This window comes from Euwallacea similis, chromosome 17 (assembly GCF_039881205.1).
Source record: "Euwallacea similis isolate ESF13 chromosome 17, ESF131.1, whole genome shotgun sequence".
In the NCBI taxonomy this organism is placed as follows: domain Eukaryota; kingdom Metazoa; phylum Arthropoda; class Insecta; order Coleoptera; family Curculionidae; genus Euwallacea; species Euwallacea similis.
In genome coordinates this window covers 3,739,774-3,755,275 of record NC_089625.1, presented here as the reverse complement: position 1 = coordinate 3,755,275, position 15,502 = coordinate 3,739,774, and the positions used below count along the sequence as shown (strand labels likewise).

Genomic DNA, 15,502 nt, shown 5'->3' with positions numbered 1-15,502 from the left:
TGAAGTATTAGTTTGATGAACTTCAAGACGGCAAAAACGCAGAAACCTGTGAAATCTAAAATTCATATTACAGATTTTTGATGTAATGAGATTCATTTGGTGAATAGATTTCCGATATCTGTTCGCAATTGGTGCTAAATGGAAGGTAATTTTAACGCAAAGAATAGAATTTCTCTTCAAGACGCATTTTGAATTTTTTCGCAGTGAAATGGATAAATCGATTCAAATATCCAACATACGGGGTGACCCAAACTTAAAGTGCCAAACTTTACCAGCGTATTGTACATTTTAAAATATAAAAAAAACTCTATAGAACATTGATCGAAAAATGCTTCGTAAAGGAAATACATGGTGTCAATTTTTCTCTCTGATGCACCATTCTCGAGTAAGAAAATAAAAGCCGTTCAAAGTGCATTTTTTATTATTGTTGATAAACAAAAAAAACATAAACATTAAAGAAATTATTAATTAACTGAAAGTGTCTCAAAATAATTGCCCTCTGTTCAATACATTGGTTGCATCTGTTTGCGTCTGTTTTGGTAGTCGCAACAATATGCACCGGTAGTGTAGCTTGACAACATGCTCGAAAGAAATTCCCCATACAAAGAAACCTAATAAAATAATAATAATAGTAATAGTAATCTAGCACCTTTCTTCTTGTATATGGTCAAATTCGGAAGCTAAATACTCTTAAATAATAAATTTTATGTTTACTCCTTGGATTCCGAGATCAAAACTCAAGAGCGGTTTTCTGCAATACTTTCAAGTTATTAAGATACATTGTAACATTCATATGAGACTCGCTGTGTATTAATAAGCATTTGAGAAATTAACATATTTCCAACGTTGTGTGCAAGATTCAGACCACGTCGTCCAGCCTTTGAGGAAAAGTTCTAACTCTAAGGCATAACATGTCGGCAATTAAAATTCTCAACAACTCTTCATGAAAAACAAATCACACTTTTGAAATACAAAATCTGAAATCCAGGTGACGATTTTTGAAATTATTGCGATATTTTTTGACTTACTTGGCGTAATTTCTTATTGCATAGACATCCAGCTTAAAAATCCATTCCAGATTTCATAATCAGTCTTTTGTCTAAAGTTTTAATTAAAACTAGAATGGTTGCACGAATGAAGCTGGATTGAGCTATTTTTCTGAGTAAATCCTCAAAATTATACAACAAATTTCCCTAATGGAGTAATTAACAATTTCAATGCGAAAACGGTGCCCTAAATTGAGTGATTTACGATTTCAATTTCGATGAAAAATTAGAAAAGATTGTTAAAACTTAAGGTCGTATTACTCACAAATTTTCTGAGCAGAACCGCAAGTGACGTTAGCTGGACAGATTTTCTGATCAAAGTATCTATGTTTGATCACACACTTCTTTCCAAAGCGTACGACTTGGATCGTGGATGTGAGTTTTAGTTTCCTTGGGCCCCTTTGAGGGGCAAATTTTCGGAGTAAAAATGCCCAACTTTGCATTCATTTGTATTAGGGAATTTCCGAACTCACGCACCGTGAGTGCCACATTCAATAGCAGACTTTCCAAGGTTGGAAAGTTTCTTTTAAGGTTCTCCATAGAAATTCATAAGAAAGTGAAAGAATTGGTTTAAAGTTCTCTGACTAAAATATTAAAGTTCGCTACACTGTCAGCGCAAAGCTCTTTCAAGGGAAGCTTCGCTTTCAATGCATTCAGATATTTTCTGAGGTGGCCAAACGCGAGCAATAAATGTTTTTTGAGCCATATGAACACCGACAAAGCTGAGCAAATTCTCTACATACAGCAACAAAACTTTTATGTAAGTTTAAAATCCCGATGTCGAACGGGACGCTTCAGTTAGTTTTTCTGAGCTCATCCGGAAGAGGAAACAACGGTCAAATTTTCTGAGCTGAGCGTCGCAGCTCTAAGCGCTAACCCAGCCCCCCTAGAAATGGCAAAATGTTCGAATGTTGTTAGGAAGACTTCTTAAGCCCTCACGAATACGGGTTCAAATTTTCTGTGTGAAATATCAGAGTTCCTTTGATTTTTCGTTACAAAACTGCTTTAAGGGAAATCCTAATTTAAATGCCGCAACGAGGTTTCCTAAAGTCGTGTATTTTTTTTTAGTATTAACAAGAATATTCCTGGCTTAGCTCCAGAATTTGACCTTATTGAATTTATTTAATGATTTTTCCCAAACTGTTTACAAATTTATGGGACAGCAAACGTTTCGGTGTATCCAACTGTCGTTTCCCTTTTACACAAAACTCCCCGTAGATTTAAATTACGTTTGTACCACATTATTATCGACACAGCAGGACGAGCAGGAAATTAATCGAACTCTAATGACTCCATCCTGACATGTAACATTCCGCGTTTAATGGCAGTTTCGCGCCATATTGAAAGAAAGGTTTTAATGGACAGAAGTTTCAAATTAGATTTACTATTCTCCATAACAGCTAATGGGAGGAGCCTCCATTTCAATTGCGGACATATTGGAAAAGGGTCGGTGATGCTCACCTGTGTGTGCTCTGTGTAGTGCGTGTATCTGGTTTTTTAGAGGGTACGGGGGATGCGAACCAAACGAATGGAGAAATGGCAATTTTCCATACTCCAAACCAAATGAAGGCAGACCAGCATGCGCGTTTTCATTTATTTCTGTAATTTTCAAAAGAATGTTTGCCAAAGCACGAAATTAGGATGCCGGAATCCAAAACAAAGGGAAACAAGCCCTAATAAGAATCCGGCCCGGCTTTCGAGGAATGTTCTACTCGGGAGATTTCAGAGTTAAGGCGCTTGATATTTTAGTAATTATTTCGGAAGTTATTTTTCTTTACAGTGTTCGAAAGGGGGGAGCTGATATTAGGGCAGATATAATCCCTTGAAAACCATTGTTTTCGGTAATAGAACGGAGCGGAGTCACTTTTAAAGATGGTTCTTGTTTTTCAGAGGCGACGTATTTTAAACCCGAGATAAAAAGTTCCTTTTACTCGCCAGTGAAGCCTAATAATTGAATTTCATCGCCCTTAAACCCGGTCTTTTTACCAACCTTACACCTCTTTTCAGACGCGATTTTCCTCCTTAGGAAAATAAGTAATTTAAAGCAATTGAAGTCGTCATTAAATTTCATGAAACCTAATTTTCGTTCTGCGACTGCTTTTGAACTCTGCACAGCTTCAAATCCGAACGAGGCTAATTAGAAAATTGACCCAATTCAACGGGGGTTAATAAATGCGACCCTTATTCCGCCGCCCTAACTGTTGCATTCTAACCTAGGCCTTAGGATATTAATAGTTTCAGGTTTTCTTTCGATACAGCATTAATTACTGCTGCGTATAATAATAGCCCAAAAAAGTATTTACTCGGCTTTGTAGTTCGATAATTCATATCCGCCCGGCAACATTTGCGTCAGCCGCAACAACCGCAAAGGAGGGACTCATTTTTCAGGCAATTTACTCATTAATACAAAAATGGAGCACGTTGTCGAGAAAATATTTACTAGATACACAACAGAGGCATTATCCTATGGCGGCCCGAGAGAAAAAACCGTTTTCGAACATGTTTTCTTGGGGCAAACACATTTTTTCTATCTTGCTCCTCATATCTAATAATGATTAAAAGCAAATTTGGGGAGCGCAACGCTCCAGTTTTGTTTACTCTGCTAAGGGGGATGTTTACTTGTTTTTTGTAATAAAAACGTTTTAAATATTTCCGCTCGGGTACCGGATGTATTGGAAGATGGAAAAATACACACGCAGGAGTTCAAGAAACAATAGACTTTTTGACTGCTTTAAAAAGTCGCTTGCACCGGTAATTTTTAGTAGAGCAATTGCTCTTAAACATACCTGAAATTAATCGCCTCGATGACTATGCGTGGACGGGACTGTAATGCCCCTTTCGTTTTTTGAGATGTGGGGCCACTTCGATGCCTCGATTTAATCGCCTCGATGAGCTCTGGAACTCTGCATAAGCGAAATTTGTATACACATTTTCATTAGTTCCCGAGATACAGTGCTGCTGCTACCTATTTTCGGATTTTGAAAATGGTCCTGCTTAGCGAGGCCTCAAGACGCATTTTGAAGTCCCCGGGGCCTGGATCGACGAATCCAGACAGAATATCGGATTCAAATCAGTCCGTTAGAAAAAAACACAGTGCCGAAATTCATCTTTCAATATGCAGAGAGTACTTGAAAGGAAGAGTGAGAGAGAGAGAGAGAGTTTTTGCCATTTTTCAAAGCTCAAGCGCCAATATCTCAGGAATTCTTGGAGAAAATACCTCAAAGAGCATGAGGATAGTCTCAGAAGTACCCGATCTGACATATGGATGACGGTTTCTTTGTTGAAAATTTACTTCTATTACAAACTAAACTGTACTCAAAAAGCTCATGTTTAAAGCTTGAGGGTGCTACGTTGCTTTATATTTGTTTTGGAGCACTTTTTAGAGATTTTGTAAATATAGAAAAAATTAGTTATCCATACTTGACCCAACACTTTTATTTGAAAAATCTTGGTCCATCCAACATCAAAGCGAAATTAGATGCTACTCTGAGGAAACCTGGTCCTTCGTTAACAACTGTAAAATATTGGATAGCAGAGTTTAAGCGCGGTCATACGAGCTGCCAAGACAAACTCTGCAGTGGTCAACCCAATGAGGTGACCACTCCAGAAATTGTGGTGAAAGTCCATGAAACTGTAATGGAAGACATGATAGGTATTACAAGAAGTACTGTACATCGCGTTTTAACCGAACAATTGGATATGAGAAAGCTGTGCACAAGATAGGTGCCGCGATTACTTACACTTCAACAAAAAGGGAGTGTTTGGCAAAGTTTCGCAGCAATAAAGCCGAGTTTATGCGTCGATTCATGACCATGGATGAAACATAGGTCCATCATTTCACACCTGAGACGAAAGGGCAGTCAAAACAACGAACTCAAAGGGAGAATCTCTTCCAAAGAAGGCGGAAATCGTTTCATCTGCAGCAAAGGTGATGACGTCAGTTTTTTGGGATGCACGTAGGATAATTTTTATCGACTATCTCCCTAAAGGAAAAACAATAAATGGAGAATATTATTCAAATTTATTGCAGCGTTTGAGCGAAGAAATTAAGAAAAAGCGACCGCATTTGGCGAGAAAGGAGGTCTTTTCATCCAGACAACGCACCAGTCCACACTTCCGTCATCGCGATGGCCAAAATCAATCAACTTGGCTTCGAACTTTTCCTCGCCCATCCTATTCGCCAGATTTAGTCCTCTCAGATTATTTTCTATTTTCAACCCTGAAAAAATAGCTCGGTGGAAAGAGATTTGCCAATAATGAAGAGGCTGAGTCCGAAGTTAATGCTTATTTTCTTACTATAAACAGGATATAAAAGCCCTGGAACATCGCTGAAAAAAGTGTGTTAATCTCAAAGGAGACTATGTTGTGAAATAATGTTAAATTTTCCAAAAACTTTTTTTTCAAGCTCGGGACTATCCTCGCATTTCTAAGTCTAAAATGTATTAAAACATTTGATGAAATGGTCAGAACATAAAAATTCAGAACGTCTGTGCAAGATGCCTCAAATCTAGAAGAGCTTCTACGCAAACCGCACCAACACCGCATGACACGATATCGACTTGTAATGTAGCAAAAAGTAATCGTCGATATCTCAGGATTCGTTTTAGCAATAGTTGTTTAAGGCAAAAACCCAATTTCCAAGTAAAGAGTGTAATATTTGATAAATATCGCTTCTATATTGCTTGCAAGGTCGCTTGTTCTCGTCTATATTACAATATGATTTTTCACATCAATCAACAAATTGATATAAGGATCCTGTTATGGGAAAGAACAAGCGGCCTTGTAGACACCTTTCAAGAAATGAAATTTATTAAATATTCCTCACTTAAGCTGGAACTAAAGAGCTGGAATCGTTGGTTTTTGCCCGAAACACTGACCTAAGATGCAGCTTTTTGCGTTTGCTTATTTTCTGAGCCAGTGATTTCCATGCCAAGTCATTATGGTTCCGTTGCAGTCATTCTCATTAAAATCTGTAATTAAAAAAGTCACACTGGACACTTCTTTTTTGCTTCTCGCGTCGACAAAGGCGACTGACGACTGACTAATACGGTTTAAATATTTAATTCGTTTTTTTTTCTCCAGTAGCCTTCCGTGGGAATTGCCGTAAATCCCCATTTAATGCTCAAACATGCAGAGGCCTTTTTGAAACTAGATAACGTAATTCACACCCAGCCCCATGTAACATCTATGCATGTGTTTTCCCCATGGTGGTTAATAATGTACGTTTTAATACAAGCGCCTGGATCTGCCTGGATGTTCGACGCGAGACTGTGCGTATAATTTATTAGAGACGTTGATGAAGTTGAAAATTGCCAGATTTTCGTACAAAGGGCGTTGAATTTTTTCCAAGAAAAATCGGCTTTACTCACCCATTCCCAGGAAACCTTTTTGAAGTTTCCACTGCACAAAAATGCTCGGATTGAAATATTTAAAGAGAGGAAGCTACATTTTAAAAATAGGATTTCTGAAAGGTTTCGTGTTACGGGTGAAGTGTTTTCATTTTAGAATCCCCCGCTTTGATGTCGGACTTAATAGATCCCTCTCTATTTTCATCAGATAACTAACACTCCACGAAATGACGCCCACGCACCGTTTCCTCGTTCTCTTGCTGCGGATGCTGCTCGTCGGCCTCATGGCCAGCTGTGAGGAAGTGAGGGCGGAGCAGAAGTTCGCGATGGAGCCTCAGGACCAAACGGCCGTAGTGGGGTCCAGGGTGACGCTGCCGTGCAGGGTCATCGACAAAACGGGGACGTTGCAGTGGACCAAGGACGATTTCGGACTGGGAACCCACAGGAACCTGAGCGGGTTCGAGAGATATTCCATGGTGGGGAGCGACGAAGAAGGTAAGTCCGAGTCCGCCATTCACTTCTTGCAGGAAATTGAGGACATGCACAATGGAATATAGATGAGATAACAATAACGCGCTTCTCAGGGGGAGGAAATTGCTGACCGTGATTAAAGTGGCTTAGTTGCGGGGCATTATATCACTTCTAACAAGCCCTTACGCGCCCTTCTGCAATTTCGTTAATATTATATGGAATTTCCCACAATGTAAAAATGTAGCTGCATTCTCCTCCTTTAATTCGTCCTATTATATTTATACAGCAAGTTTTTTATCGGAGTTTCAAGCATTCAAAAGAGAGTCAAAAGAGAAATCAACTTTTCCTACCATCAAGCGTAAAGTACGCTTTTGTACTTCCAAAAGAGAGCGTAAAATAGTGGTTTTTCTGTTGTGTTATGAATTAGTTTTCGCTTATCACGACGCTTATTTAATATTTATCGTTTTAATTTTTTTGCATTTAATTCATTCCATTCCATATTATTTTTACATAGACAAACGTTCCCACTTAAATGAGTTGTCTTTTTCGATTAAATTAAAGCTAGGAAAGCAAAATGTTTGGATTTATGAATGCAATTCTATCTCTAGATCTAGCGACATATAGTGCTATGTCACTTTATGGGCTTAATATGCAAATAGCTGTTTTAAACTCCAAATTTGGTAATTTTGAACCACTCTGAATTTCGGCAAATGCTAAACAAGTGAATGACAAAATTTATAGCTTTCGACTTTGAAGAAAAAGTATTATAAAAAAAATGTTTGTTTTTTTTTAATTAACGAAAAGTTGCACATTTTGTTGCTGAATGATTTGTTAAAAAGAAATTTAACAAAAACCAATTAGTTCTGGAATTATCTGAAAAAACCTTAAAAAATCAAATTTAGTTTTAAAAAAATTGTGGCTTTATTATTCATCATTCTCAAAAACTAACCACTTGTCCTTAAGGCACTTTTTATCCTCTTCCTAAAAATAACTTCATTTGTCAGGTTTGACTTTTCGTTCTTAAAATATTCACTTAATTTTTTCAAATACTGACCTGCATTTTTTCTTTCTGAGTAGTTTTTGATTTACCAAGACTTATGATGTCATACTTAGCAGGAAATCTTTGTCATAAAGTTTATGAAATGTTTTGAAAAATCTAATCATGGCCATTGATACCTAAACATAATTTTGTGCATTTAAATTCAAGAACAGACACTTTCTTGGGTTAGTCCTCTTGTTTCTTGTCAACGTTAAGCTTCTTGTGTTTTTATATCAATACCTACTCTTCTGTTTTTAGAAACATTCAAAAATTTTAAACAATTTCATCACGAGTTTAGGTGGGCCAACGGCCCTTCAAAAACTATTCGCAAAATACAGGTCCGCATTTAAAAAATTAAGTTGGTTTCGGTATCTTTAGAATAAAACATCATATATGTATGTATGATTAATAAAATGATTTTCTTGAAGATGAGAAAAAAGTATTTGAAGAAAGTGCCAATGATTTTTGAAAATTATGAGCAGTGAATAAAAAGAAAAAGAAAAAAGTTCTTTTTTTATTTTAGTAAGCTATTGCGCATTAAAATGTGCAGCTCTAACCCTCTTAGAGTTATAAAGATAGCAATGCTAAGGCATCGAATTCGTTACAATCTATAGTTTTTCCGTTTCTTTCAAGTGCTGCAATGCCCAGAACGATATGCGCTACCGTTTTAAGACATTGTAGTTTAAGTGAAATATTTTCACTTAAACGTGGTCAAAACGACAGTTGCGGGCAATTTTGAAAACGGACAGTCCCAATGAATCCCCAATGTTTTCCCAAGAGTTATCCTGTTTTTACTTGATGCAGTTTCTTTAATCGCTCTTCCATTTGTCTTCTTGTCATCTCCAGCAATCATTTGCCGTTAGATGTAGTAGATTTATGAACACATTTTCTTGATGAGATTTATAGGCCCGGTGCACCAATGTGCTTACTTAGGAATATTAAGTTATCCAGGATCAATAAATGAATATCATTTGGGTTAATCGAATTGAAAGAAACAAAGAACTTAAAAAATATGGCGTTAGATCCGGTTGTTTTTTCTGGAAATTTCCAAGGGGAGGACTATTTATCACACTGAAAACTTATTTAAGAATGGAGCCTCAATATGAATATCACATGAGGCAAAGAGAGTGCGAGAGGAACAAGGACAGCAGGGAGGGGTGGGAAGAGTATGGACAACACTCTGAGAAGAAATTGGTAATGGAGAGAAGCGGGAACTTTTGTATGGCAATATCAAAATGGGTTTCAAGAAGTTCTTCGGTGCATCTATGAAGTATTGAGTGCAAGCAGTCATAGAAAAGTGCAGTGCAAGGGCACCTTAATGGATAGTATCTCACTTTTCACTGCATCTCTATAAACTTGGTGATGGATAACTTGCACTAGTGCAATTTCTGAGCAATGTAATTTTCTATGCATAAAAATTGAGAGCCAAATAAAATTCTCAGAAAAGCGTTTCTGTTTGAGGTGGAAATTATAGCAGTCTTGAGGACGAATAACCCTCCACACCGCACCTATTTTCCGACTGCGAAGATCTGGCCTTTTTGGGATAACTCCTTTGTTTCTGCCCTAAATTGAGTATTATACCTGGAAAAACACAAGCTCTAAACAAACATCAATTATTTCGACTTTTAGTGAAAGAATAGAGGTACCATCAGCCGTGCCCTATCCGCAACTAGAACTTTTATTAATGACGTTTTTAACTACTCCGCCAAAATCACCTTAAATCGCACCCCAAGATTGATGAGTTTATAATCTCCTCAAATACAGGCGTCGGTGTATTTTCTAGTTAAACCGTTTTCCCTATTGTTCGTCGATCCAGAAATCAATACTTATGACAAATGAGACTAAATTTGTTTGCGTTTCAAATGGGGGCTAATTCGGGGTAATACACACTCCACCGAATTATTTAAATAGGCAGGTTCGTTGGCGGCATGATATTGATGACCGACCAATTTCAGGGATTATTGTCGCCGATTTAAAATGTACCTATAAAGTTGGTAATTCGATTTTTTTTTTCATTTTTGAAACGATGATATATTCCCGGGGTCGTGGGAAATGGAGGATAGCATCGTTGTTGGGAAAATTTCTGGGCCAAAAAGGCGGGATTTCATAAAGCTATTATTTCCGACATCAACAAAAAGCCCTTTCGTGCAAAAGAAAGCAAAGTATACTCTCCTCGGCGCACTTTTATAAGGAGCGAAATTTTGTATTCTCCCCCTTGAAGGGAACGGCTCGAGTGCTCTCCAAAGTGCCCCGAATCTCTTCACCTGACATGTGTTAAAGTGGCTCTTAATGTTTGATATCCCCGCCGGGTTTTGATAGAGGCATTTCTAAGGACCAAATCAAGGACGTGTCGGCATTGCTGTTGGCTGGTTGATGATGGCGAAAAATCCCATCCAAGAAAAATAGACTCGAAATTTCTAAGAACCCCTGTCTCGTACAAAAGACTCTTCTATGGTTCCTTTTAGAGGCCTCCCCCAAAGGGGTTAATTGCTAACTCAAGTCTTGCGCACTTCATGGCAATATTGCGGTATCTTTCTTCTTTCTCAATTTTGAAGAGCAGTAACGTTTTTATCCGTTTTCGGCATTCAACGTCCTCAGTGCGATATCGGTTGTAAACACGTTTCAAGCTATATTCCCAGGTTCTGAAGACGTTAACAAAGCTTTTCGCCCAAGTCCTCAGCTAAGGGTGAACGTTATTCTTAGTTAATTTTAACTCAGAATAGTGTGCAATTCCACCGTTCAAACAACTTGCTTGTAGGTGGGGTGTCATGCCCAAACAAAATGAAAGAAAAATCGTGTTTTGTGTCTTTGCAATTTTACGACCTCAAGACTTCAGGAATTTCAAGTGATTTTTTATGCGGCGCCATGCTTTTTATCGGCAGCAAACTTTCCTTTACTCTTTGAGCTGCTTCCCGCAGCTCCGGTAGTGTGCCATATTCTTCGCTATCGGAACATTCGAACTCATTTTAACACACTTTCGTATCCGACACTTCAGAAAACGACAGAAATTCTGATTGATTATTTTGCTTTATGGCATAGCAAGCATCAAAATTCTGCCTCTTGAGCGAAAATTTTAACCAGAATGGAATACATCTCATAAATAATATTCAAGCACATTTTTAAATGATATTCAGAAATTCGCCGTCGAAAATAAAATAAAATTCTATTCTCGATGGGAATTTTCATTACTGTCTCGAGATTTCATTTATCTCGATGCTACGCGTCTCGATAAAGAACATAATCGCTGGACAGTAATGAAATATTTCCCATCTCGTATTGCAATATTCGATTCCTCTTACTTTAGTACACTCATTACTTTTGTACACTGGTTACTTTTCAATGTATAACTTCTTTCATTACCTCCGAGCACTTATCCTCATTTTAGAAAACACTGCTCAATCCCACCATCCACTACTATCACTATTTGTGTGTAAGGCGTTTCTCTCAAAAAACAAAAAAGGAAAAAATATATGTCGTATCTCTACGATGGCACCAGGACCTCAGAAATTTTAAGTGCTTTTTCAAACCGCAACATGCTTTTTATCAGCAGCAAACCTTTCTCAATTTTTTGAGCTGCTTCCCGCATGACTGGCAGTCTACAAGAATAATCCGAGAAGTTCCTAGCACCTAAAGAAAAAAAAATTGGAAAATATTATGTCTCAACAGACTCTCCTTTCAGATTGACACACTTTTCCCAGCGATGTTCCAGGATTTCTACACCCCACCCTATAGTAAGAAGCTTCGAATGTTTCAAAATAGGCATCAACCTCGGATTTCACCTCTTCAATATTGATAAATCGCTTTTCACCGAGCCATTTTTTCAAGTTTGGGAATAAAAAATAATCGGAGGGGGCTAAATCTGGCGAATAGGATGGACGAGGAAAAGTTCGAAGCCAAGTTGATTGATTTTGGCCATCGCGATGACAGAAGTGTGGACTGGTGCGTTGTCTGGATGAGAAAACTTCCTTTTTCGCCAAATGCGGTCGCTTTTTCCTAATTTCTTCGCTCAAACGCTGCAATAAATTTGAATAATATTCTCCATTTATTGTTTTTCCTTTAGGGAGATAGTCGATAAAAATTATCCTACGTTCATCCCAAAAAACTGACGTCATCACCTTTGCTACAGATGAAACGATTTCCGCCTTCTTTGGAAGAGATTCTCCCTTTGAGTTCGTTGTTTTGACTGCTCTTTTGCCTCTGGTGTGAAATGATGAACCCATGTTTCATCCATGGTTATGAATCGACGCATAAACTCGGCTTTATCGCTGCGAAACTTTCAAAACACTCCCTTGAAACATTCTCATGGCGCTGTTTTTTTTTCAATTGTGAGTAATCGCGGTGCCCGTCTTCCGCACATCTTTCTCATATCTAATTGTTGGGTAAAAATGCGATGTACCCCACTTTTTGAAATACCTATCATGTCTGCCAATTAGCTCCATTTTAACCCACAGTCTTCCGTTACAGTTTTGTGGACCCTCATCACAATTTCTGCAGTGGTCACCTCATTGGGTTGACCACTGCAGAGTTTGTCTTGGCAGCTCGTATGACCGCGCTTAAACTCTGCTATCCAATATTTTACAGTTGTTAATGAAGGACCAGGTTCCCCCAGAGTAGAATCAAACTTCGCTTTGATGTTGGCTGGACCAAGACCTTTCAAATAAAACTGTTGAGTCACGTATCGATGACCAATTTTTTCCATGTTTACAAAATCTCTAAAAACGGCTCCAAAACAAACACAAATCAACGTTGCGCCCTCAAATTTTAAACATGAGCTTTTTAAGTACATTTCAGTTTGTAATAGAGGTAAATTTTTAACGAAAAAATCGCCATCCATATGTCAGGTCGGGTGTTTCTGGGGCCATCCTCGCGTCATACTCATCGCTATCGGAATATTCGGCATCCTTTCAAGACACTTCCGGATTCGAAACTCTGAAAACGTCCAAACACTTCACAAAGACGACAGAAACTTTGATTATTTTGCTTCACGGCACAGCAACCATTAAAGTTCTGTTTACTGAGCGAAAAGTGTCCCGAGGTTTCGTTTCTCGACGCTCCTCGCTGAACCATCGTAATATCATAGGTCCGTCTTGCTGATCGATAGATAAGAATCTAGCCAATAATGGCCCTTTAGTTAGTGGTACGTCTATGAATGTTTGTAAAGGCTTTCGGTATTTAAGTTCTTTGTAACACAGAAATCACTCTCTTGCGTTCCGGTTCTCTACTCTGGTGCGCTTATTCTCATACTCTCACAAAACTCTTAGCTGACGCACTCTCATGCCATTGTATTCATTCTTAGTTTAATTATCATTCTTGATTCTCCTCATTTTTATAATTAGTGATTAAGGTGCATTGCGACCAGCAGGACAAACCATCGTCCGAGCGTCCTGAGTTTTGCTCGAGTTCGAACGGAACCCACGGCACAAAACTGCTGTCCCAAGTGGGTTACCTTATAAACTGACAACAAGTGATGAAATGTTTCCCGTATTCCAATATCCGACTTTATTAGACTATTATTAGACTTTATTAAATTTTGATGCTCATTTCCCTTGAATTTCTCACTTTTTTCGATATTCCCAAGCACCCCTCTCCATTTCTCACATTTTCATAAGGTGACCTTTTGCCTTCCTCAATTCATCTTGCAGGTCACAATTTCCACGTTTCAAGTGAGCAAATTTATCATCTGCGAAAGCTCATCGCAAAGAGCAAAACTCTGCTTATGGGTGCTAATCAACGCGGGGATAAAGTGTTTATTAAAACGCGTCATCTGGTGCTTTTTCATAACAATTCTCCACGCTCTTATTTTTTCCATTTCGCCCGCAATGGTTATAAGAGCAGTAAAACTGCATGGCGTCCGTAATAAGCCTCCCATGGACACCGGGAACACGACGACAAGAGAAAATAGTTAATAACAATGGCAAATTGCGAGGCGGTTGGAAAATGGGAAAGCATCTCTTTACGGTGCTTTCGGTTTTGCCATCAGATATTACGTCCAGGCTACAGGACAATTAACTAAAAATTGACGAAAAATATAAATAAAACAGAGTCACGAAGGGCCGGGATTGTCTTATCTCCGTAAACAAACACAATTTGAAAAGTAATTTGTATTCCACTCGCAAAGACTAACTTCCGAAAACATGCGCTCGTATGACATGGATAAAATTACAACTTTTTATCGGCAGCAGTGCTCATTGTCTCTTTTTTGTTCAAATTTCATTATTCTTGTATTCTTTTTGGGAAGTTTTAGTAAAACGTGACGGAGTTGTGAAAAGATTTTACCACGTTTCTGTTATTCTATGCGACAAACACCGCAATCATTATAGAGAACTCCGAGAATTCCTGCTTAGTTTATGAGCACACAGTGTGTCGGTGAAGTTTATTTTTAGCATGCAATTTTGCTGCAACTTTGGAAGAAACACAAATCTATTTGGCAGTCAGGATGCATCATCAATCAATTAGAGCTAAGAAAGACATTACTAGTCGATTGCATTGGAGTAAATCAGAATGGGTGTGCTTGAGTTTATAAAGTCACTAGACCTCAATTCGGGTTGATACGACACCCTGTTTTTCACTGTGCCATTACATTCTGCCGCTAATACCAAGCATTCTTCTATCGAATCCAATAAAAATGTTGGAATTAGTCAGAAAAGGTTTTTATTTACTTGCTTATGGAGTTGGCTCAAGTGCGCCGTGGTTACCCTCGAGGAGCGGACAATCTGTATACATAAATAATCATTCACAAAATGCAAAGAAAAGGGAAAGAAATGTGCATTCGCAAATGCTCCAATAAAGCGCTTGAAAAAAAAAGAAAAGAGGATTGTTTTGTTTGTCTTGTAAGGCTAAAACTGTTCAAAATGGATCAGCTGTGACGATTGTGGCCGCAAAGCAGATTTACTGCAATACAAAGCAAATTTCCATTTCATAATTTTGACAAATTTGATTGCGCTGAAAAATCGATCAAAGTCAAAAGTAATTTAGAATTTTATTATTCAAATTTAGTTAAGGAACGCATTAAGCGGCCATAGTTACGCGCCTGCAGAAAGTGATTTTACAAATACTTTGTGTAAAAATGGGTCAGTTTTTTACTCCATTTACATATTTTTACGTTTATTTGTGATACTCGACAGCAACCAATGACTGCAAAGCCGACTTGCTTGTGTGTTTCCACTTCGTGGTTTTATAGACTTAACCAGTTTCTGCGTAAACTCTAAAAATCCGAACCTTAAACTGTTTCTCGCAGAAAATAGAACTCCGATTCAATCAAACGAACCTCCAAAAAGATTCCTCCTATTTGCGCTTTCCGGCTCACCTCAAAATCCCAGAAAACATCTGACCAATTTTTCCACTACTAAAAACAAAGAAGCTCATCTTATTGAAATGAGAATCCACAACGCAGGACAACACCCAGACAAACAGAACAGAATTTAAATATCGTCCAGCGCCGAGGGACGAATTCGGCATGCACAGCCCACGAAGGGATGCTCCAAGTAACACGGTGACATAACAGCTTTTCACCGCCCCCGGGGGATCGCCTGGATATGGAACTCGCCCTGGATATGTGCTGGAATTACCGCATAAAACGTAGTGTGCTCCGTATTAAT

General features: G+C 38.3%; 1 protein-coding gene across 1 annotated transcript in view; it reads left to right on the top strand.

The window, feature by feature from the left end:
• rst (roughest) overlaps positions 1-15,502 on the top strand; it is a 116,856-nt gene that overhangs the window by 75,574 nt on the left and 25,780 nt on the right. The window contains exon 5 of the mRNA XM_066398449.1: positions 6,603-6,889. Coding sequence (XP_066254546.1) covers positions 6,622-6,889 — 268 coding nt within the window. The 5' untranslated portion in view covers positions 6,603-6,621. The remainder of the gene's footprint in view (positions 1-6,602; positions 6,890-15,502) is intronic.